Below are 24958 nucleotides of genomic sequence, written 5' to 3'. Positions count from 1 at the left end.
CTGTCTGAGTCATTGGCTCAAACAATGTTTAGCCGAGTCATGACTCATTCCCTCCAGTGGATTTCCGAATGCCCATACTCTATCTTATAGTGGTTATATTGTGAGCCTTTTCAAAGAAAATCAAGTCATATCCATAAAGTTCAAACCAATTGTTCATATCTCTAGAATTATATGTGGTATTAAAGAAGTACAAATGTAAAACTGCATAGCACAAACTAATTTTCTATATAAGATCTGTATTCAAGAAAAACATATCAACAATTCAGCAGGTGATACATCCAAGCTCAACAAACAGGAAAAGCAAGCTATTTGTAAACTGAACATGATATATTATATGACTAAGAACTCAGGAATGAAACAGGTAGAAAGAAAAGCAATGGATTACCCAGAATTCTCCTCTCTTCTAGACTGTATTGACTATTTACTAGCAGAAGCTTCCTCTTCCACTCTGAGCAGTAAAATGGACCAGAATGTATTCCAGATATCTTGTTCAAGTCTACTTGTTAAGCATGCTTTGAACTTATAATCCAAAATGTGGAATTAGAGGATCCATTCATTTAAGGGAGATTTCCAGTGTTGAAAAATGAGGGAAAATGCAGTAGTTGAGACTGTTCTCAGCCATCTCCTGGTTGTATAATTTAGCCCTCCAACCTGTCTATTTAAACCAAACAACTGAAATGTAATGTCCTGTTTTTCTAAAATAAAAATTCTTAGGGCCTATCTGGTTAGCTCAAATTAATTTTTAGAGTTGTCACATTCATTAGATTTTAGGTCTTAAAGTAGGCATTGTAAGTCACGATATATAAATATATTTTGTAATTTTTTTGTAAACAATTTACTATATATAGTAACCACTCAAGTTAAACACTTGGTGTCAGGTGCATATTATTCAACCTTGAGCTTTTGTATGAGGCCAAGCAATTCTGTCAATGTCGCTTGATTGTTGATTAATTTATAGAAATAGCAACATTATGACGGTATAAAAGTATTATTTATTTTATTTTACATTTCTTAACCAGGTAGAGTCTGGCTGGTCAAGTAGCCTGTTTTCAGTTGAGACGCGGGCAGATAAGCTCCATAACAATATTACAAAAAGATTACAAACATTTTAAAAGATTTACAAAAAATATACAAAAAGTCTGACAGCTGCAAAAATCACAATTTACAAAAAGAGGAATGTAAAACAGAAAACATTACATTTCTTAAGCCTTACTACAGACAGTAATATGAAACTCATTAGATATATAACTAAAAACCATTGTGGTATTTTCATTTGGTAGAAGAAAGACAGGAAGATAGCAGAATAGGAAACATATGATCGAAGGCATGAGAAACTAGCTAGGAGTATTACATAAGCATAGCCATTGTTGCGTAAGGTATTCCTTTAGGAGTTTTTTGAAGTTATGATGATCTGTGTTTTTTACGATATTCTGGGGTAATAGGTTCCAATGTTTGGCTACTTTGAAGGAGAATAGAGAGTCAGCAAAGTAATTATGGGACTTTGTAACCTTGAGTATAAGTTTATCAGATGATCTAAGGGTCCTGGGGTTGGTATTTGGTTGCAGTAGGTTGGAGAGTGCAGGGCAGTTTTCAGGTTTGTGGATAATACAGTGGGCAGTGGTGAGCTGATTGAGCAATAACAGATTGGGAAATTCAAGCCAGTGTAATTTTTGAAGAGCAAGGCAATGATGAGTCCTGTTGGGTATATTAGCAGCAAATTTTTCTATTTTGTTATAAAAGGAATCAAGTAGATGTAAATCAGACTTGTGCAGATTAGTGAAAAGTTGAGAACAGTAGAGAAGAGTAGATAGGAGGTGGGGTCTGGCTGTGGCTAGTCTGGCGTTTTGAGTAGGGTAAGGTTTGGCCTTATGCAGAGCACCAAGTTAGATGTGAAGTTTCTTTATTGTGAGTGATATGTGTTAATTGAATGTTAGGTAGTTGTCTATTGTGACACCAAGTAGTTTTGTTTGGTTAACTGGTTCTATTATAGTGCCATTAGTGGAGTAGATGGAGAGAGGAGGTGGTTTTGCTTTGGATTTCCTGTTAGAGAAGATCATTAATTTTGTTTTGTTTGGGTTTAGGATAAGTTGAAATTCATTTAGGTAATTTTCAGCATCTAGAAATGACTGTTGCAGTTTATCTAAGAGTTATTGGGGTGTGGGAGCAGAGCAATTAAGAGTAGCATTGTCAGCATATTGAATGATAGAAGCAGATTTAGTGGCGGTGTTTAGACTATTTGTGAATATAATAAAAAGGAGAGGGCCAAGGATGGAACCCTGAGGAACCCCAACAGAGACTGGGAGGAGTGTGGAGAGTTTATTATCCCATTTAGTTGCCTGTTGTTAAGAACCAGCTGAGATCTGAAGAGTTGAGGTTTAAAGGAGTCTAGAGTGTTAAGTGGTGGTGGGATACAATATCAAAAGCTTTGGACATATCAAGGAATGTGTCCCCTTCACATGGTCAACATTTCAGAATGTCGAAGACCATATGGCCGAGACCATATGATCGACATTTGAAAAGTCCACCATGCAGAACCAGCATCTCCGCACAGTGCGGAATGGATAGATTTCCATCTTGAAGTTGGTTTATTTAAGTTTCAGGGAGTGTGGGGGTGGAGCTTGAAGGTAAGTTTTTGTTGTGTTTTTTTTTTTATTCCATGGTCGATATTTCAAATGCCGATCATATGGTCTCGGTCATATGGTCTTTGACATTCTGAAATGTTGACCATGTGTAGTAGATCCCAAGGAATATAGTAGAGACTAGTTGTCCACTGTTTTTTAGGAGGTTGATGTAGCTAGTGAAACTTATGAGTGCTGTGGAGGTACTGTATTTTGGAAGGAAGCCGTGCTGTGAACTAGATAACAGGTTATTTGTAGTGAGGTAGTCTAGGAGCTGCTTATGGATACATTTCTCTAAGATTTTGGCTAAGGGAGAGAGAATGGAAATGGGCCAATAATTAGAGAGATCTTTATATGGGCCTCCCTTGTGGTGGGGGATGATATGGAATATTTTCCATAGTATGGGGACATATTGTTCTGCGATGGAACGATTGATTAGGATAGATACATGATAGGCGATGGAGCTTGCAGTAGTTTTTAAGAAGTCATTAGGGAGTTGGTCAGCTGCTAGATGGACAGGTTTTAGTTCTGATAGGAATTTTTTGATGTAAGAGGTTTATATGGGTTTAAAAGACAAGTAGTTGGGTTTAGAGTTAGCAAAGGTAGGCAATGTAAAGGGTTGGTTAGATTTGTTGTTGTTTAAAAGTGAGGTGATAATTGTAATGAAATGAGAGTTAAATTGGGATGCTATACATTCAGTGCTCTTTGTTGTAGATGGTGCAGGGGTAGAGGTTTTGCAAGGGTTGAGGAGGTAGTTAAGGTTTTGCCAAAATGTTTGTGGGTTATTTATGCGTTTTTGCTGGCAAGCTAGAAAATAAGATTTTTTGTCAGATAATATTTGCTTCTTAGTTATGTTTCTTAGATGTTTGTAAGAGGTGAGCTTTTCTGAGGTTTTTCAGTCCAGGTTAAGAGATTTAGCATATTTGATTATCCAAGGTAGGTTTTTGGCTTTGTAGTAAATTTGTCTTGTTGGATTGAGGTTATTAAGGATGTTGAGGAGGGTATCATTAAAATATTGTACAGTTTGATCTAGGTGGAGGGATTTTAGAGGTGACCAGTTGCAGTTTTGAAGTAGGGAATTTAAGATGGTAGGAGAAAAATGTATTTTGTTGCATATGTGTTTGAAAATGACAATGTAGGAAGAGTGAATGCGGTTCCTTAGAAGAAAAGTAGGGGAGTGATCACTGAGCGAATTGGAGATGCACCCAGCCTGGTGGGCAAAGTTGGGAGTATTAGTATCCAATCTAGAATAGATTATTCTTAGTGTGTTTATCGATTCTAGTGGTTAAGTTTATAGTTTGGGTGAAATTGAATAAATTGATAAAATTGGAGGGATTGTCAGATGAGCAGAATAGCCAGTCTAAGTAGAAATCACCTAGCATTATATTTTCTTGGTTGAAAGTACAGGATGCCCAAGATAGAAGACTTTCAATGGTAGGTAGATTATTTCCTGGTGGTAGGTAGGAGGCAATAATTATGCTGTTTTTATATGGATTTACTTCAAATCGGGTAGTTACAATTTATGCTTCTGATAGATCTGGGGGAAGTACAGATTAATTTTTCAATTTTGAAGAAATTTTTATACATGATGGCAATGCCTTCATCATGCTTGCTAAGCCTATCTTGTCTAATAACATTATAACCACTAGTAAGTATTTTCTCATCTTTAATGTGGGGTTTTAGCCATGTTTCTGTAATAATTACTGTATCAGGAGTGTAGGTAGTTAGGGCTACATGAAATTCACTAGTTTTGTTTTTTTTTTTTGTGATACGTCTGTGGTTAAAATCAGTTAGGAGCAAGTCTGATTTGGAATTTTTGGGGGGAAGAAGGTGGACAGTAGTATTAGCAGGTGTGGTGGATGTTATTGGGTGGGGTAGGAGTAGAGGTGTGGGTCCTGGGATAGGATGTATGTCAGCTTGAAGTTTGATTTCTATTACTGAGTGAAGAAGTAGAGAGAGTTTGAACTTGGATATTAGTTGATGAAAGAAATCTGGATAGGAAGGAGGGGTGGGGGTATGGACATTTTTATAGTGGAAGAGCAAAAGAGCAATAAGATAGAGTTAGTGTAGAGGTTAAAACAGATGTATGAGTCAGCAGCAAGGAAGAAAACTGTTTGAAAATGGAGCCTGGAGTCCCAGTAGGTAATATCACTTCCTGCAGAGGTCTGATAGGTGGGATGGGGGTTGTGAGAGTTTACAGCGCTCTATGGAGGTGTGGCTTGAGCCAAGCCCAGAGGCAAGCACAGTCCAGAAATAATCAGTAAAAGGTCTAACAGAAAAAGGCTATGTACTGTTAATACTAAGAGAAAAAAAGAGCTTTTATTATGTAGTATTATATGAGCAATGATTAATATTTCTTTATGTCTGTTAGGCAGGGGCCAAGAATCAATTCAATTGCCATGCCCACCACATAAACTTTAAGATGAAGTATTTCAGTTCCTTGTATGTAGCATGGTTTTGGAATTCTTAATATAAATATGAACAGGAAATATTAGCCACACAGAGGTGACACTAGAGTAATCCCATAGAAATGTCTGGTGGTATCACTAGGGTTTAATGAATTATACTAAACACATTCTTCTTTCCAGGTACTGTTCAGCTTCAGCGTGGAACAGTTATGCTCAAAATATTGTATATAAACTATCTTTTGATAGCTGTTATACTTAAATGCAAGTGTTAAGGTAAATATCTTAAGTACCTACAAAGCATTGTGACACAATTCCAAATAGTTGTTTTTAGATAACAAGAGCATTAGGTGCTGATCTAGAAATTCCACCCAAGATACTATGCAACAGTTCTTATACTGCAGAGTGTCTCACCAAGTCATATATCAGCATTGCCTGCTGGTATGTCAGAAGAAACTTGATCTCTTGCTCTCTTTGTCTATTTCAGATGATCACGTTTTCAGAAACATGAAATTCATATGGACAAGACCATATGATTGAGTTTCTGTAAACTCGAGCATCAAAAAAAAAGACAAAAAGCCCCCCTGTATTTCCCAGCCCCCCAAATCCCCTTGCAAATTATATATACCAGCTTCAATATTGCATTTCAGTAAAGAAAAGGTTAAATTTCCTGATCCTTGCTGTACTGCAATCTCCATTCAAAAGCTTTGAGTTTTCAAAATCTCGATCATATGGTTTCGACCATATGAATTTCGAATATCTGAAAGCTCGATCAACTGATAGGGATCCAGATACACACGGTGTGTGTGTGTGTGTGTATGTGTGTGTGTGTGTGTGTGTGTGTGTGTGTGTGTGTGTGTGTGTGTGTGTGTGTGTGTGAAAGTGGATGCTGTTCATTCTATAGGTATAATTTAGTGCCTTGGCATACTGTAAAATATGACACTTGGACACCCTTTTAGTGAACTACAATACACTAAAACAGCAATAACTGAAATTTCCTTCTATCTGCCTATGCTTCATTTTTCAGTCTGTAACTTGCTAAACTTTTTGAGTTTCAGGATTGGCAATTATCATAGTTAAAAACTGCATGTTGCCTAAATCATACCTTTGATGTACCTAAATGCATAAGATACCAAGAATAGTCCAAATAGACTTATTGTTTATCTAGAGTTATAGTTCTTCACAAAAGTTTAGTTGTATTGACTGTTTTTGGCTCAGAATATACTTAATAGAATTAGGAGTTTAATAAAAATACATGGATATGAATAAAAGTACCCCTAAATGAAGCATGAAGAATCAGAAATGCTGAATGTATACAGCATGTAATTATCAGGTATGGCTGTTCCCTTGCTACGGGTATATTTGCATTTTAGGTACACAGTGTATGATAACAACCATCTAAGGGGTGAGAAATATATTGACAATTTCCTGTGATATGGGATTTACAAATATTGCATTATCATGGTCAAGCTTAAAATTAACATAGTAAGGATAAATAAAAAAATAACTGTTAAAGCCAAGGTTAACTAAGTGCTCTTATCACTTATAAAATAATAGGTTGTCCTCAAGTTAGTCTATACAACCAGGGTAATAGGTTTTCCTCAAGTTAGTCTATACAACCAGGGTTAAATTATTACAAACGGAACAAGCACAGAAAAGATCTGCAACAATAAAATGAAGCTTAAGTGAACTACTTTAAGGAAATGAAATACCCAATCTAATCTCAATGAAATAAGGATGCCAAAGTACACAATTAAGAAATTATATCTTTCTGATAATTTGAAATTAGGAAATTATATCTTTCTGAGAATTTGCAAATTGAAAGCAGAGAAGGCAACCTAACATTCATGAAGCCATGATAAATCTACAACATTGGACTGACAACAAGGCAATACTTATTTGGAGTGACAAAATTGTATCCATTAAAAAAATCTCATTGAGTAACACGTTTTACAATGTATCATGACAACTATGAAGATGACAAGGTCTATGATTATTAGCAGACACAGAGACACTTATTGGTACAAGAACCTCAGACAACTGTTCAGTAACAATCATGTATTTCTGCTTATTCTTATGCAGTGTATTTGTATACATACATAGACAGGTTAACAAAATGTCTACATCAGGACTTTTCTAATATTTTGGGTTCAGTGACCATACAAGTATGTAACCATTTTATTCTTCTTGCAAACCCCACAGAAAAGATACATTCTGAAACATAAATGTTTTGGTACTTATCATAAAATGTTTTGTGTGAAACATGCTAGTTTTTATTAATTGTTGCATACAGTTGTATATACAACAGTTTATGTATATTTAGCAAAATCCTTGAAGATTTAAGTGGCAATATATTTACTTTTTGGGTGTGAATGATTTTTACAAGTTGAGTCATTTTAGTTCTTAGCCACGCTGTAGCAGGTTCATTCCAGCAGTAAAGCTTTTCTAGAATCACTTCTACTGCAGACTGAATGCCATCATTTTTGTCACATAATGCAGATATAACAGATATTGGCTAATAGCATATAAATGCCTTTCATAGTAATTAGGATCAGGATGTTATGCATTATTCTAAATGATGATAAAACAAAGTCACCTTGAAGCATTATCTCAGCTCTAAGCATATGAGGTTTTGTTAACATTTTGTATGGTCCATCTATACTAACTTCATAGTTAATGTACAGAGTACACCTGTATACAGGAAAGTAAGTGTCACCTGCATCATATCTCCTGAAACATAAAACTAGAATTCTAGCGTTAACATGAACTACTACTGTGGACAAACTTAAACACAGCCCTTTCTATTAATTTTCTGCTTACTGAAGGTACTGTATCTGCCTTTATCCTTGCTGAAGCAAACTTCTAAGCCTTCTATAAATCTAGGTTTGGCTTTATTTAACATTTTGTTTGTTTTATTGCAATTTCCTAGTAGCAATGCTAAGTACTACTAAAGAGATGAGAAAACCGACACTGCACTTGAAAACCAAGTCTTCCTAAAAGATTTGGAGATCTCTTACTATTTATACCATGGGACCAGCCATAGCTGGAGTATTAATAATAATTTAGTGTGTTCTCATGGTTTTAACATATTTTGATTTCTCTTGATGGGCATTTAAATTGATTTTCTAAATATAGAGCCTGTTTTAAGAACAGGACACAATAAAACCACTTCACCACAGATCGCATATATAGGCTGTAGTGTGCAGGCTAGCATTTGCTCTTGATGTTTATTTTCCTTGGGCAGAATACTTGCTTGTTTATTCAGTTCAGACTCAGGTTAACATACAATAGTATATAGGTGCCTGTCACAAAAATCAATCATTTAGGGTTTACATTCTCCCTAGGAGCATCTTAAAAGTTAAAAAAGACAGTGAGTAAAGTTCATTTTAAGCATGCTAGCTGTGCTATACAGAAACAGTATGATAATTTCAGGTATAGCAAGGGCCTTTGCATTACCCTATGAACACCTCATGATGTAAATCTTGAGATCACTTTTGCTGTGCTCTTGACATCAGGCTAACCTCCCATTTATGAGTCAAAGTTCAACCTCTTCCCCATTTTTTTGTGCTAGTCATTGAAATGTGCTTACCAAAGTCTCATAAGGAAATAAGGAAGCTATTCAATTATTTATGCAACATTTTTGCACTTTCTGCATACATTGTACTGTGTATCACCATTGCTAATTTCTTAGAACATGGAATGAAGGGGAAACTTCCATTTTTTCCTCTGCTTTAAAAATTTTCAAGGAAATAACTCCAACTTATATTAATGAATATATATATATATATATATATATATATATATATATATATATATATATATATATATTTATGACAGCAAATCAAGCTTCTGTATGTAGCCAGCCTCGTTTCCATAGTTTAATTATAACACAGTAGACAATGTACTCCTTACACTGATTCTTGAGGTTAAAAGTGATGCTATAACTAGTAATGCTGTTTTACCAGTGGATTGACTTAATACTATTGTCGCATTAATAAATGTCTATTTTAATGATCAAAATGATACTGTACTTATTGGTAGAGCTTTTGTTACCTGGTGGTAAGATCACACTACCAAATTTTCATTTTGACTCAAAAATACCTTTCTTCATGATGTGGGGGAGCTTGACTTGGAAGAATTTCTGAGGGTGCAAGATGGTAGGAAGAATTGTAAACTCCAGAGCACGCACTGATGTGTGTGTGTGTGTGTGTGTGTGTGTGTGTGTGTGTGTGTGTGTGTGTGTGTGTGTGTGTGTGTGTGTGTGTGTATGCTATTGTGTAAACTGGCTAAAGCCATGGAGTGGTGCCCCACAGTTTTGCTAGAAGTAAAACAGAACTGCTGGATTTTGTTGAACTAAATTGAGTAAACCTGCTTTGTAAACCATTCAAAATATACAGCAAACAACTCATTCATTTCACAGAGAAATATGCTCAAATCCTGAAGATGCATAACAATGAAAAACAATGCTAGCAGACATTAAAAACAAATCATAGTGATGAGTAAACTAGTTTTAAACTACAGGAAATATTTCCGAAGAATGTTGTAGTACTTAAATTTTATGACTAGTGTATGTTTTAGGAGCACCAACGTGAAGAAGGGATTAGCATAAAATGTTCATGAAAAGTCTGCTGCCATGAAATATTAGATAGTTGGTACATTTAAATAAGTTATGTACTGATGTAATAAACTGTGGCTTAATGAAGAATAATTCTCTAAATTCCACTTCAGTAAACTGATAGCACAGGATCAGAATTATGACAAAAATACTATATCATGGACAGGATCAGACTGTCTTTGTAGGGATACCTTGCTGTTAATGCTATAAATATGAGTATACTGACCCTAGGCTTACTTTAATTCCATTCCCATAACAGTTTCACTGGGTTACCACTTTGCCAGAGGCAGAATACTTATACAAACTTGCATGCACCAGATAAACAGTTAGGCACTGATGAACAACATGACTCCAATAAAACAGGTATAAGCTATGGTCTATTTCATTTTAACTCTTCAACTGTCAGATTAATGGACAATTTTTCCTCTTTTCAGATGCCACTACTAGAAACCCTCAAAGTTCCCAGTACTGGATCCCTTTTATATGCATCCCTGATTGCTGTAATATAAAGGAGCATTATTAGCCCAATTGTTAATAATGTATGAGATGGAACTAGTGTAGCAGAAGGGGCATCTAGACTCAGAGGTGCTGCGGGAAACTTTGTGTATAGGGGGATGGATAGGTCTAGTTCCCATTGTACTCAGGTCTTCATACTAAGTGGTACATGATCCCAATCTATCAGATGTACATCATTCAGACTGGTAGGATTTAAAAAAATCTAAAGTAGGTGAGTAATAGAGGGTCCTCTTTTGGAACGTAAGAGATTAAGTCATGGAAAGGGACAGTGATTTGGCGGCTGTTAAATTTCTCTTAATGAACTGCTCAAGTCCGTATCTACCTGAAATTGTATTAACTACAGTCACTAGCTGCATAAAATAATGCAGGTAATAACAACAGGTAATAGATATCTGAAATCATAAGAGTTTAACTGTACAGTCTGTGACTACTTGAAGTAACACAACTACAGTCAGTAGCTAGCATGCCTCCAATCGATGGTACCATAATATAGCTATGGTCACTGACTAACATGACTCCTGTCAGTAGTACTTGAAATAATAACTACAGCCATTGGCTAGCATAACTCCAGTCTGTGGTATCTGAAATACTATAACTATAATCAATGGCTAGCATGACTCTAGTCAGTGGTACCTGAAATAGTATAACTGCAGTCAGTGGCTAGCATGACTCCAGTCAGTGGTACTTGAAATAGTATAATTACAGTCAGAGGCTAGCATAAGTCCAATCAGTGGTAACTGAAAGAGTATAACTACAGTTAGGGGCTAGCATGAGTCCAGTTTGTGGTGCTTGAAATAGTATAACTGCAGTCAGTGGTATCTGAAATACTATAAGTATAATCTGTAGCTAGCATGACTCTAGTCAGTGGTATCTGAAATAGTATAATTACATTTGGAGGTTAGCATGAGGTAATTGAAGGAGTATAACTACAGTAAGTGAATAGCATGACTTCAGTCAGTGGTACTTAAAATAATATAACTACAGTCAGTGGCTAGCATGACTCCAGTAAGTGGCACCTGAAATAGTATAACTACAGTCAGTGGCTAGCATGACCTCAGTCAGTGGCACCTGAAATAGTATAACTACAGTCAGTGGCTAGTATGACTCCAGTAAGTGGCACCTCAAATTGTATGACTGCATTCAGTGGCTAGCATGACTTCAGTCAGTGGCACCTGAAATAGTATAATTACAGTCGGAGGCTAGCATGAGTCCAGTCAGTGATAATTGAAAGAGTATAATTACAGTTAAAGTCCATTTGCTTGTATGTGAAACAGTATAAGCTCAGTAAGTGACTACCTGTACTATAACTGTAGTCAGTAGAAACCTGAAATAAGAAGACTATAACTACCCCAAGCTATGCCTATCAGAAATAGTGTAACTCCAATCAGTAGTGTGGCTAACTGAAGTAGAATAGCAGTTAGTGGCCTCTTGTAATAGTAAGACTATATGTGAACATGTCATCTAACCATGTCATGTCATACATGCTTGTGCAGTGTGAGGTACTGGTGATGGTTCGCTCTACCGTGAGCTGTGGTATGTGTGGTACTGAGGATGAGCACTTTGTGGTGGTTACAGACTTCCTGGTTTGGGCCTGCAAGTCATGGTGCTATGCTTCTTCATGTCATTCCTCATCTGAAAGCTGACTGACTACTGTTGTTTTAAATATATTATGTTTCCTGAACGCTCATGGGATCAGAGCATCCTTACACATGCAGATTTCTAATACCACAGAACTGTAATCAGTAGAATGCATCACACTTTTCCATCTAGGAATATCACTGCCATGGAGCTTCTTAGATATCTATCATTGATATAAGACATTTTCATCAGCTGTACTTTAATTCATTAGGATGAGAGATGGTCAGACATATCCCGATATTCCTGGACAATCTGCAGTATGCATCTTTAGAACAGTCTGCTGATCTGGAGGACATAGACCACCTTCACATATTTTTAAAATTCTCAACTACTGAGTTTACATTTAAAGACTAAAGATAAATTTGTTCATGTGCATATGCACTTGAATATATTGAAATATTTATTTTGGTATAGTTTATCTGAATTTTCGGTTTTCTTCCACTGTTATCCAACTGTTAACCCTATGTTAAAATGAATTAACTTATCATACCAGTTACCGTATTCAGAAGCATGTTTAATCAATTTTTAGATACGACCAGTCAGCTGGACATAGAAGCGAGGGTCACTCATAAGTCATGCTTTGCAAATAGTGTACTGCAAGCTCTTTTTTTTAGTTTCATGTTCCCAACTGCAGAACTGTAACTGCCAGCAACCATGAACATGACATGCATATCCTCCTCCTATCAAATGAAACTATCCTGCCATGTCTCCATATTTATAAATCTGTATGCAACAAGCAAATAAATCTAAGTTTCTGACTCCATTAATCCATAACTATCACTGAGCCTCTGTCTTCTTTCTTTATTTCTGCATCCACCCATTTACATCTCTGCATTTCTTTTCCTCTCAATCTGTCTTTCTGTCGGTCTGTCGTATACTGATGGCTCCCACCTCTCTCACTCACTTCATTTTTCTTTCTCTCTACCACTCTCAGGGGAATGCATGTCGAGGCACCTACCGATGCATAAAACAGGTGTGTGGAAGTGTGTGGAAGTTTGTGTGCATGCAGAGATGCATAGCCATCCCTATCTACATTTATCTTGTTCGTTATATTGTGAATCTGATTCACATTTTCTGTCATAATGGGGGGCTGCAGTACTGCAGTGATTGTTTTAATTAATGGTATAAATCAAGAATAGCAGTCTGCCATGGGTTAGGCTATATGTGTACAAATCTAATTTTTCCTTACTCAGAGAAGATCTCTCTCCATTCTTTTGTGGAAGAATGCATGAAGTATCTGCCATCTGACCTTGCCAATCCAACATAAAACTTAAAAACAATGATTAAGAAAGTGTTTTCATTACTTAGATGCAGTAAATGTGTGTGTGTATGTGCATGCATGTGTGTGTGTGTGTGTGTGTGTGTGTGTGTGTGTGTGTGTGTGTGTGTGTGTGTGTGTGTGTGTGTGTGTGTGTGTGTGTGTGTGTGTGTGTATAGATGTATATATATATATATATATATATATATATATATATATATATATATATATATATATATATATATATATATATATATATATATATATATATATATATATATATATATATATATATATATATATATACGTATGCATATGCTTGTATATTATCTATAACATAAAAGGAACGTATGTAAAAGAAGAATAGACTCATAACAGCTGAGCTTGCCTAGAATATCTTGTTTGCAAGATTCATATTAAAGTTTGTTTGAACACTCCTGGTGTAATGGTCCAAGACACTAAGCACAGTAATTATTAAACATTAATGAGAAATTAACAACCATTTAATCAATATCAGTCACTACCTAATATTACATTACCTGTTAGAAGACCTTTAAAACAAAACAAAGCAGACTAATCCTACCTCCTTCATCACCTGATTTGTTTTCATTTTCAGAGTCAGTCAGTGTCAGCCCTGAATTTTCCTGGCTTGACAGCCCAGAACTGCGTCTTGATTTGGTGCCTCTCCCCCAGAGCCTTATTGCGTGTTCTGGAGACATACCTCCCTCTGTGTCTGATTCGGCATCGGAACCTCTGTGCAGTGAGTAACTTTGATGAAGCAGTCCTATATCTGAGCAGTAACCAGTTCGGTGTGGAGAAGGCTCAGATATCCCTAGCTCTGCCAGGGTAAAGTTAGTGCCTAAATGGGAACAGTAAATAATAATAAGTTTTAGTCTTAAACTAAGTATTTAAACATGGTAACAACATTCTGTACAACTGACGCTGACATTCTCTTTTGTTGTTTTCTGTTTCTTGCCCTTACCGTGGCCCAGTCAAATGTCAGTCACAGCGGCCTAAAAAATTCTACCTCCATAATACAAAATTCTGTTAAACTAACATGCTTTCTAATCATTGGATGTTTATATGGTGACAGTTGGCAGGGTTTCCTCAACTCAGGTGTACAAAAAGGAATGATGTATATTAAAACATTTGATATCATTCATAGTCAAAGAATGTTGGTTCTGTTCTACATCATACCATAGTCAGACAAACAAAGAATGCAGGATCTGCTCTTCTCTGGTGTGATTATTGATTAATGCTGCTGTTGCAGGTGCCTTTCATTAGTAACAGGGTTAGGCACATGCCTAATATCAAACAGCTACCATTTTATTGTGTTATATCAGATATCTGCTTTTACGACATTTATAACATACATACAGCCTGATGTCAGCATGGATACTCTTAACAGTTTAAAATTGTATGATATTGAATGTTTATATTCATAGACATATTATTAAGTCAGAAGATTAGAAAAAAACATTTAGTTTTGGAGACCGTTTACTGTTTAAGAAGGACCCATTCCAGTAGCATTTAACAGTACTCTAGCGTAATATGTGCCATGCAATTATAAAGACAAATTCTCACCCTGCTAGAAGTGTAGTACATCTCTTCAGAAATGCATAGTTACAGAGGAATAATTGCACTTTGCTCTTGGGTGTTTAAAGGCACCCTCAAGTCATGCAATTATTTCCCCATAATTACACATCCTGGCATGTCTTATTTGCATACCTACTGCCCTCAGAGAGCCCATTAACAGATGAACAACCATGTCACTGGTTTCTAGACCGGCAATCTATTCATTACATATATCATTTTCAAGACACCTGAACTGAGGTACCATCTGTCACCCTCCTGTGTATGATAAGCTACATTTTTAACATTCAGCACTGACAAGAATACCAGCCTTGCTCTGTTCCAGCAGCGCCACCTAGAGGAGAGTTCAGTCAGTTTTTATCCATTACAAAACTCCACTACCCATATAGTTGTCTGCATTATTGATGAAGAATCTTGACTTCTTATTTACAAGTGAAGGTCAACTGAAGCCACACATTAAACATGCCCTTATGCTTGTTTTTTTACAATAACGTTTTCTTTTCTACCACACCATTTCAAAGTGCCTTCTTAGATAACTTGTTTTTCTAATAACTGACTACTAAACAAGAAATGAGTATTCTACAATAATAATGTCAATGTTTTTTTTTTCTAGCTCCATAGGATGCTTTATTACTTCTATTACATTTCTGTATTTAACCAATACAACATTCTTTTTGAGAACTGCAGAAAAATACAGAGTTCCCATAAAAAAATCAGAACTTCTATTGTTTCATTAATGACTGTACCAAATATGTTTACAGGGCAGCTTCTATTTATAACCTAATTCCTTTTGAGTCATTGAATGCAGGTAATCTTGAATCACCAGGGGCAATTTCTTAAATTCTTATTAACTGAAGTAAATTCTCTTTTCCCTTTAAATGAAGTTTCTTATCTCATTAGTTGGCACTATTCTGCAGAAGCAATGCTCTTCAGCTAAACTAATAATTACAGTCCGTGTTTTCAGGCATTTCTGAATACAGGCCATTCATTGTTACTGTTCTTCCCATTTCAGGAGTGAGCATATAGTTTGCACTGCTTTCCAGATGCATGATACAACCAGTGTATAATATCATTAATGTAAACCAGGCCTGGGCATTGTATAAAGGAATGCTTTTTAAAATAATTTCAAGCTTAAAGAGAGTAAAGCAACTACATCAATTCTATAAGCTGCGTGTGTACAGGAACTCTGGAAAATGTAAATCGTGATGGTAATCAGTTTAATTTGTTTATTTATGCAGTTATTCATACATTTGTTTCTTTTTATTAAATGAGTATCCCACCGATTTCATTCATCCATTTAAGAGAAAGGTGATGGAATAAAGCTCAGATAATGAATATTATCAGTTACCCTACTCAAGAGGAAAAATGTAGGTTTATTTTCAACTATTTGTAGGATAGGCATGGAGAATATTATTCTTCAGCCGTCCCTTAAATGTTTGGAGTGACTAGTAAACAGATCTAAGTTATCTTAATAGTAATAAAACATACTGATTATTTACATGTAGATCAGTAGTATGTATCAGGGGACATCAACAGCATTACAAACATATAGGCATACAAAATCATAGTCTTCATCTACAGTCAACTGATAAATAAATGACCTAGCAAGATATAACACATGACGCAGCCTTTAAATTACGGTTTCCCACAATAGCTAAAACACAAGTACAGAGCACCTACAACATAAAATGGAATAGTGGTCTGGTCATGTATAAATGACTTTGCACCACTGTGCTGTTTGTCATATTCTGGGACTTAAAAAATTGATGTCAGTCATATTTTATTTGTTGCTTTTTCATTAGGCATGATCTTGGATAACAGGCTATCATTTAGGGCAAGTGTCAGTGGTAGTAAAATCTTTCTGTTTCCATCTAACAAGACCTATGGAAACTGCAACTGAACTCCACTAAAATACCTCAACCTTGATGACGCTGTCCAATTTTTCAATACCAACTTCCTTAAAGTCCTAAACACCCATGCTCCCACAGGATTTAAAAGAGTTAAAAGCCCAGTCCTTCCCATGGCTACAAAAAGTCACTAGATCAGAAATGAAAAACTGAGATGGAGCCTGCAATCACTGGCGCAAGACAAAAAAGCCCTCTGATAGACAGAAATTCTGTGAATTATGTAACAAAGTCAAAAAATTAATAAAACAGGACAAAGTCCTATATTACCAGTCTGCCCTGAACTCCACCCAAAACAACTCTAAACAATTCTGGTCAACCATTAACTCCATCCTCCACCCAGGAAAAGTAGGAACCCCTCCACCAAACAAAACAAACTCCTCTGAAAACATTGCCACCTCTTTCAACACTCAGTTCACACAAACCATTCCATCACTAGCAAAACAACACAACCCCTCTCCCCTACCCCTCCAACTACACCTAGTAACCTGCCTACTGTATTTGCTTTCTCTCCTATCCCTACCTTCAACATAAGAAAACTCTTATCGAAACTAAAGCCCACAAAACTAGCAGCTGACAACCTCCCAGCTGAGTACCTTAAAATCGCAGCTGAAGCTGAAGCCTACACAGTTCCAATCCTGATTAACCAATCTTTATCTGAAAGCTATATCCCTTCACAATGGAAAATATCCCACATTATCCCCCTCCATAAAGGTGGGCCCTCCACAGAATTCACCAACTACTGGCCCATAGAAATTCTGTCTCCTCTATCAGAAATACTTGAGAGATGCATTCACTCTCAAGTTCTAAACTACCTCCTTGCTAATAACTTCCTATCTAACACACAACATGGTTTCCGACCATACCAGAGCACAACCACTGCATTACTTGCTTTCACTAATACATTCCTTCACCATAAAAACAATGGTCATTTCATCTCTGCAACTTTCCTAGACTTATCTAAAGCATTTGACATGGTCTCTCATAAACAACTCATCACTGTCCTCAATACTCTGCCTTTCTCTCAATCTGTCACAAACTGGTTCCAGAGCTACCTACCTGACCGCCATCAATTTGTTGTTTGGCATAATGATTTATCCCTCCAACTCCCTGTCTCAATAGGTGTTTCCCAAGGATCCATCCTTGTACCCTTACTCTTCTCCATATTCACTAATAATCTAGCCTCTGCTACCAAACAGGCCACGCTCAAACAGTACACAGATGATTCTACCATAATCTGCTCAGCCCACTCCCTACCTGAACTTCAAAACACCACACATGAAGCCTTTTCCTCAGTTGAAACTTGGCTTTCAGATGCACAATTAATACTTAACCCAAACAAAACAAAACTCCTCATCTTCCAACCCACCAAAACAATCTAAACACCCACCAATTTAATATTAAAGCCAATGACAACACGATTACCCCGCCAACAGATCATACCAAACTACTTGGAGTTGAAATTGACAATAACCTCAAGTTTTACATCCAGATCTCGTTAACCATAAAAAAGTGCACAACAAAACTAGGAGCTTTATACAGAAATAAGCAATTCCTCACCAAAACAGTCAAGATTTCAGTTGTAAATAGTCACCTTATCTCCACCCTACTCTACACCTCTCCAATATTTACCAACCTAAGGCAAAGTTAGTTAGGTAAACTCAAAGCTTGCTACAACAAAATAGCAAGGTTTGCCACTGGCGCAAACTACCTTAGCCACCACTGCACCTCACTTACTGCACTAGACTGGCTAGAACACCTCCTTCAATGGTACCAACTCTCACTCGCCCACAAACTACTAAATCATCCTCTAAAAGTCCCCTCCCTCCAAAATCTACTCCAACCCTATCATACCACCAGACCACTATGCTCCAGCAACGAAAAGCAATTACAGGTAACTAATCCAGGAACTCTGCTGGAGAAGCTCTCTTCTACTCCATAGCAAAATTATGGAATACCCTTCCTCACACTGTAACTTCTGTGTCATCACACACTAACTTCAAGGCTGCTCTAAGAGCACTGGGCATGCCCCTGTAACAAACCTCAACATCTCTACCCCAGCCTCTCTAAACCCTTTCTTCCACCCCTCTAACTACCTTCGGATTGCAGCCAAATACATTGCTTGTAAACCTTTATCTCAGCTGTAATCTTAGCCACTGTTATTCAATAGCTGCTAGCTCAGCTATTAAAATACTTGTTAGTCTTTAGGGCACCAATGATACAAGTGTTGTACCATTTGACTAAATACTTAATTTCATTTTGAACTATAACTGTTTACTACTATTGTTAAACAAAACCTACCTATACTTCTTGTAACTTGTAATTAATTGTTGTTTTTAATTGTTATTTTTATTATGGAGCTTTTCTCCCTGGGCCTCCACTGAAAAAGGACCTGTGTCCAGTCAGGTTTCCTGGTCAACAAATGTAAATAAATAAATAATAAAATTTCTTAAGCTGATAAAGCTAAGTTCTCAGTTGTAGTTCAGGTCCTACTCTCTTCCTGGCTTGGCTGTTGTGACACCGTTTACCTGCAACTTCCTGCCTCTGAGACTGACTGGTTACAGCTTGTGCATAAATCTGTATTCAGGGCACTTACTGGTAGTCACATTACCATCATATTATATCTGTTTGACAGTCTCTGAACTGGTTCCTTGTCCCTTTTGATAGTAAGTTTAAATTTGTGTTGCTACTTTACCTGCACTAACATAACATTTACTCCTGTCCATCAGAGACATGGGTGTCAGACCAGGGGTGAATTTCTGAGTTCCCATTCGCTGGATTAGGTTACACATGAATAGAGTAAGGGACGGGCTCTGTTTCACATGGATGGGAAGCCTGTGCCAGAGAATGTGAATTCTGTGAGATACAGACCTTTCCATCCAACATGTCTTATTTAAATCACAAGCAAAGTTTAAATCATTGGATCCATCCTGTGAGTGTACCTATGTTGAGTATAGCAATTCTTAGTTCATGTTTGGCAGGTAGATTGGCTTTACATACAGCTTTCTCTCAACAGAGCTATCCTAGGTAATCAAAGATTTGCAAATGGACATCAGCTGGCCAGTAGCTTACTGATCCAGGGCTGCTGGGCTTTATGGTGGTCCCACACTGGCTAACAGGAGCACATACACTCTTCTCACTCTTAGCACAGGTCCCAGGCATAGGTTGGAGTAGGCTGGGTCCTCAACCCACTTATCATCAGCAAATATCCATGCCCATTTGGTGACACTAGTCAACATGACCGAATCACCTAGAGCCATATTTTACACCATCAAGGGGCTAGCCCTGCCACAGGGTGCTCTCTGTGATCCATGTTCTCCTATCTTGAGGATATTGCGCAATGGAGTAGATCCCCAAAGTGGTTGGTCTATGTAACTCTTTTCCCTATAGGGCATTTTATTTGATTTTATCTTCTTTTAACTGGTTTGAATTAAATGTCTTTAGATTTACAATCTGCCTTGTTATCTGGTTGTTCTGTTTTACTTACTACTTATCATTTAACGTTTGCTCTGCTACCTACAGCTCCACTCTTGGGTGAGTCTGAGATGGAACCACTCAGCATAGTTTTCAAAGGTGGAAGGAACCACACAGAGACACAGGGAGATCATGCTAGCTCTAAATAGGCATTGGCCAGAGGTCAGGATTGAACCTTATACCTGGGAAACAAAGACTTTTAACCATTATGCCAATTGGTCATTCTAAAAAGGAATATATACACATATATAGATATATATATATATATATATATATATATATATTTTATATATATATATATATATATATATATATATATATATATATATATATATATATATATATATATATGTATGTGTGTGTGTGTGTGTGTGTGTGTGTGTGCATGCATGCAGACATATGGATAATATATATATATATATATATATATATATATATATATATATACAGAGAGAGACAGACACACACACAAAACACACACACACACACACACACACACACACACACACACACACACACACACACACACACACACACACACACACACACACACACACACATGCACACTTGTATCATAGTATCATAGCAATATCATAGTGGAATACTTTAAGCCTATTGAAGTTTCCCAAATGGTTTATGAAGGCTGTATATTCTAGATGGGTGCACCATTCTTTTGTGTTTGCGAGGACTAGATTGAGGGTGTTTGAGACACTAGTGATGCATGAACTAGTTGGTCTAGGGTGTTGGCACTGGGCCTGTATGTTTGGGGTTGTGTATGATTCCCAGATTATATTGGGTAGTTGAAGTCCCCCATGAATATGGTATTGGGTTGGATGAGTGTGTTGAGTACCTTTAAGTAAGTAAATATTGTGGTTTTCCTGGGCCACTGAGAGGGACCTATAGCTTGTAAACATATAGTATGAGCTCTTATTTATGGTGATTTATACATAGAGAAACTGGACCAGTCTTGAGGTGGGTTTATTTTTAATGTATTTAGAAAAACCTTTTGTCCCTTCCTATGCAGTAGCTAGTCTAAGTGTACAGAAATTGTTGTAGCCCAACACTGCTGGGGTGCTCTCCATGGCTGTAAACATGTCTCAGTGACTGCACAGGTGCTGTCCATGGCTGTAAACATGTCTCAGTGACTGCACAGGTGCTGTCCATGGCTGTAACCATGTCTCAGTGCCTGCACAGGTGCTGTCCATGGCTGTAAACATGTCTCAATGCCTGCACAGGTGCTGTCCATGGCTGTAAACATGTCTCAGTGCCTGCACAGGTGCTGTCCATGGCTGTAAACATGTCTCAGTGACTGCACAGGTGCTGTCCATGGCTGTAAACATGTCTCAGTGCCTGCACAGGTGCTGTCCATGGCTGTAAACATGTCTCAGTGACTGCTCCATGGCTGTAAACATGTCTCAGTGACTGCTGCTGGGGTGCTCTCCATGGCTGTAAACATGTCTCAGTGACTGCACAGGTGCTGTCCATGGCTGTAAACATGTCTCAGTGACTGCACAGGTGCTCTCCATGGCTGTAAACCATGTCTCAGTGACTGCACAGGTGCTGTCCATGGCTGTAAACATGTCTCAGTGCCTGCACAGGTGCTGTCCATGGCTGTAAACATGTCTCAGTGACTGCACAGGTGCTGTCCATGGCTGTAAACATGTCTCAGTGACTGCACAGGTGCTGTCCATGGCTGTAAACATGTCTCAGTGACTGCACAGGTGCTGTCCATGGCTGTAAACATGTCTCAGTGCCTGCACAGGTGCTGTCCATGGCTGTAAACATGTCTCAGTGCCTGCACAGACATCTACATCTACATTTCTCTTAGGAAAGGAGAGCCTGAAAGAAGTGCAGTTTCTTTTTCAGACTCCTGGCATTGAGAAGGAACACCTTTAGATTTTCCTGATTTAATAAATCAATGTCAGAAGGTTTATGTGGTTGGCAATGCCTAAAAGAGGTAGTATGGAGGTGGAAAAGGCTTTAGTCAATATTCAAAATCCCATGGTGGGGGGCAGATGCAGAACATCCTTGGCAAAGCAGCATGATCTGTCAACCATGTCCTCCTGGGCTGACACATATTGTACCCTCCCTTAAATGACACCATACTTTAAGCCTGTTGTAGTGCATGGAGCATGCTGATTACACTCCGATATTTGGAAAAAGATGAACCAGTTAAGCACTAGAATGGTGCAACCTAACCTTAACAAACATTACGCACTCCCTGGTTATGTCATTAAGGTGGGGTCCCCTCTAGGTTGTAAAATCTGCTTTTACTGACTAGCAAATGGCAGCAGCAGACCAAAATATTTATTTCTGCATGCTGTCCATACTTTTAGCATGTCCCTAATATCCTGTAAAAAATAAAATGTATAAATAAAAGAGATTTTCTAGAACAACAGGATATGTGTTCACCTGCATAATCTGAAAAATGTGAAAGCTGAAACTCAAATATATGTCATTATTTAGTGACTTCAAGCGGTTTGTTTGAATTTATTTGAGTATTGAAGTCTTGAGCCTGCATTATTCAGCATATGTAAATAAGTATTCATGAGAACATTTGAGCCACTAAATACTTAATAAACATTAAAATACTACACAATATCACCTTGCTTTTAGCTTCAGCCATTTAAAAACTATTATGAAATCCAATGTTCATTGCATTATAAGTATTTGGCATCTCTGTGTCTATTTTGTTATAATCGAAATAAAATCATTTCCATAAATGAGAGTAATTTACACCTCCTGTCTCACTGCTATGTAAGACGCTTGTCAGTATCACACTCCACTGTTTATAGCAAACACGCTTTGGCAAGCTCTTATTTTAAATGTGAAAATAGTATGAAACAGATTTAAAACAAAAACAGATTGCATAATATGGATCAGGTATTATGGAGCAATATGCTGAAATAAAATAGTCAAAATATAATGTTGTTTAACTCATGTATAAGTACACATGTTACTGACAAAGTGAAAGTTTGTTCATAATTTCTTTCTATTTACGGTCTCAAAAATATAACAACTACATCATTTTTGAACCTCTTACCATTACTGCATTATAGGCAAAAAGCACATTCTGGTCTATATAACTATTTGCAGAAATTCAAAGTTCATGAGCCTGGGAAAGCAACCCATCATAGGTACTGCACTAAAATAATATATTTTCATGCTGGAAAACCATATTAGCATTCTTACCCTCACAACTAGATACTTGGTTTCCTCAGAATCATCCCAGACTGTTGAGTTTTACAGATAATTCACAAATAGTATGTGCTGTCCTGGGGCCAAATCATTTGTAGTCATCTTAAAATTGTGATTTGCAAACTTGCAGTGATAGATACTGCATTAAAATCTAATGTTTTGCCAATCTGTTAACATAGGGGAAAAATATATACCCACATTGCAGAAGATCACAGTTTTAGAATGATCATTGTCATCACAAGGTCACAAGGGCGGGAGGGACTGTGCATTTGACTGACTGATATTCAGTGTCGGGACTACATTGAATAAAGCTCAATCACTTCCCAATAGCTCAGGAAAGACAGTGATCTCTTTTTTTTTTGTTTGTTTCCAAAAGTACCAAAGTTAATCTAATCATGCTCAGAGTATCAGAGACCACAGTACAGTCATCTGAAATGCCACCATTGAATGATTACTTACATTTAGAAAACAAAATGTACTTTTCAGGGGGTATGTAACCCTATATCCCAAATATAGAAGTTCTCACATCCACACTTTCTAAGTTTACTGCCTACAAGGTCACACAATGCTCTTGAGTTCAGTGGACAGTATATTTGAATGCAGCAATTCTGTCAACATACATGGTATTAAATGTAGCTCCTGTTATACTAATCCAGTAAATGCAGTATCCTGGCTTCATTCAGCATCCAGAGTTGAGTAATTGAGACTAAACTGTGCCAGCCTTATGTAAGGTTAAAAATACCCACTCTATGGGCCCAGACAGTATCCTAGAGTACTTCCTTATGGGTAGTAAACAGAACCTTATACTCCAACGGCTCATCTTATCCAACAACACTATCAATAGTGACTTTGTCCCAAAACGATAACAGCAGGATTCAGTCTTTTCTGTCTACAAGGGTGGGTCCAGGTCTGATCCAGAAACTACAAAGCCATCAGCCTTACCAGTGTAATGGATAAAATATTTCTTAGGAATGACAACCAGGCACATCACTTCATAGAAAAAGTAGACTGGATGTTGGCCTAAAAATATAATGAAATTACAAATGCCATCGGATAAAATAACAAAAAAGGAGTAACAGACATTTTGTATACATACACAGCTGTGATTTAGCAAGGTAATGCAAACAAGTCTGATGTTAGTTACAAAACACTGGAGTAGCACAAGCCTGGATTAAACATATAAGAAAAAAATGTCATTTCAGCTATATAAATAGACTTTATTTTTAAACAGCTACCTTGGATCATGGGGATACCACTCAACCTGGAATCAGCAAAAATCTGGACAAAGGCCCATGAAAAGTAGGTACAACTGGCCAAAAATCTGGATACTGGTTAGCATATGATTTGCATATCTAATTATGTAACTCCATTGGAATTGTGGGATACCAACATTCAAAACGCAAATTGAAGAACAGACAAAATATTAAACTACACAAAATGTAACCATAATAATAATGTTTTATCTATATTAACATCTGAAGTTGTATCAAACTTTGAACTTGTACAAATCTGAAATGCAATTTTCTTTTATAAAAATAAAATTAACTGCTACACTGATATTAAATAACACCACTAAATGTAACAACATTACACAATATTAAGTAATTTTGCAGCATCCATCTGCCTGTCCAGCAGTAAAAAACATTTTACACAATTATGTTCCCAGTTGGTCAGTTTAATCCATTAACCAAAAACTCCTGTCTGCAAACCTAGCAAATCTGCAGGGCATTGTCTGTACT

At 37.0% G+C, this 24958-nt stretch overlaps 1 protein-coding gene across 1 annotated transcript in view; it reads right to left on the bottom strand.

The window, feature by feature from the left end:
• Window positions 1-13592: 13592 nt before the first annotated feature.
• Window positions 13593-24958, bottom strand: part of LOC122800511 (teneurin-2-like) — a 934250-nt gene continuing 922884 nt past the window's right edge. The window contains exon 3 of the mRNA XM_044069951.1: window positions 13593-13909. Coding sequence (XP_043925886.1) covers window positions 13593-13909 — 317 coding nt within the window. The remainder of the gene's footprint in view (window positions 13910-24958) is intronic.

The sequence above is a fragment of the Protopterus annectens genome, chromosome 4.part0 (assembly GCF_019279795.1).
Source record: "Protopterus annectens isolate FY-2018-M chromosome 4.part0, PAN1.0, whole genome shotgun sequence".
Taxonomy (NCBI): Eukaryota; Metazoa; Chordata; order Ceratodontiformes; family Protopteridae; genus Protopterus; species Protopterus annectens.
Note: the sequence above shows the minus strand (reverse complement) of the source record. Positions and strands in the feature narration are given on the sequence as shown.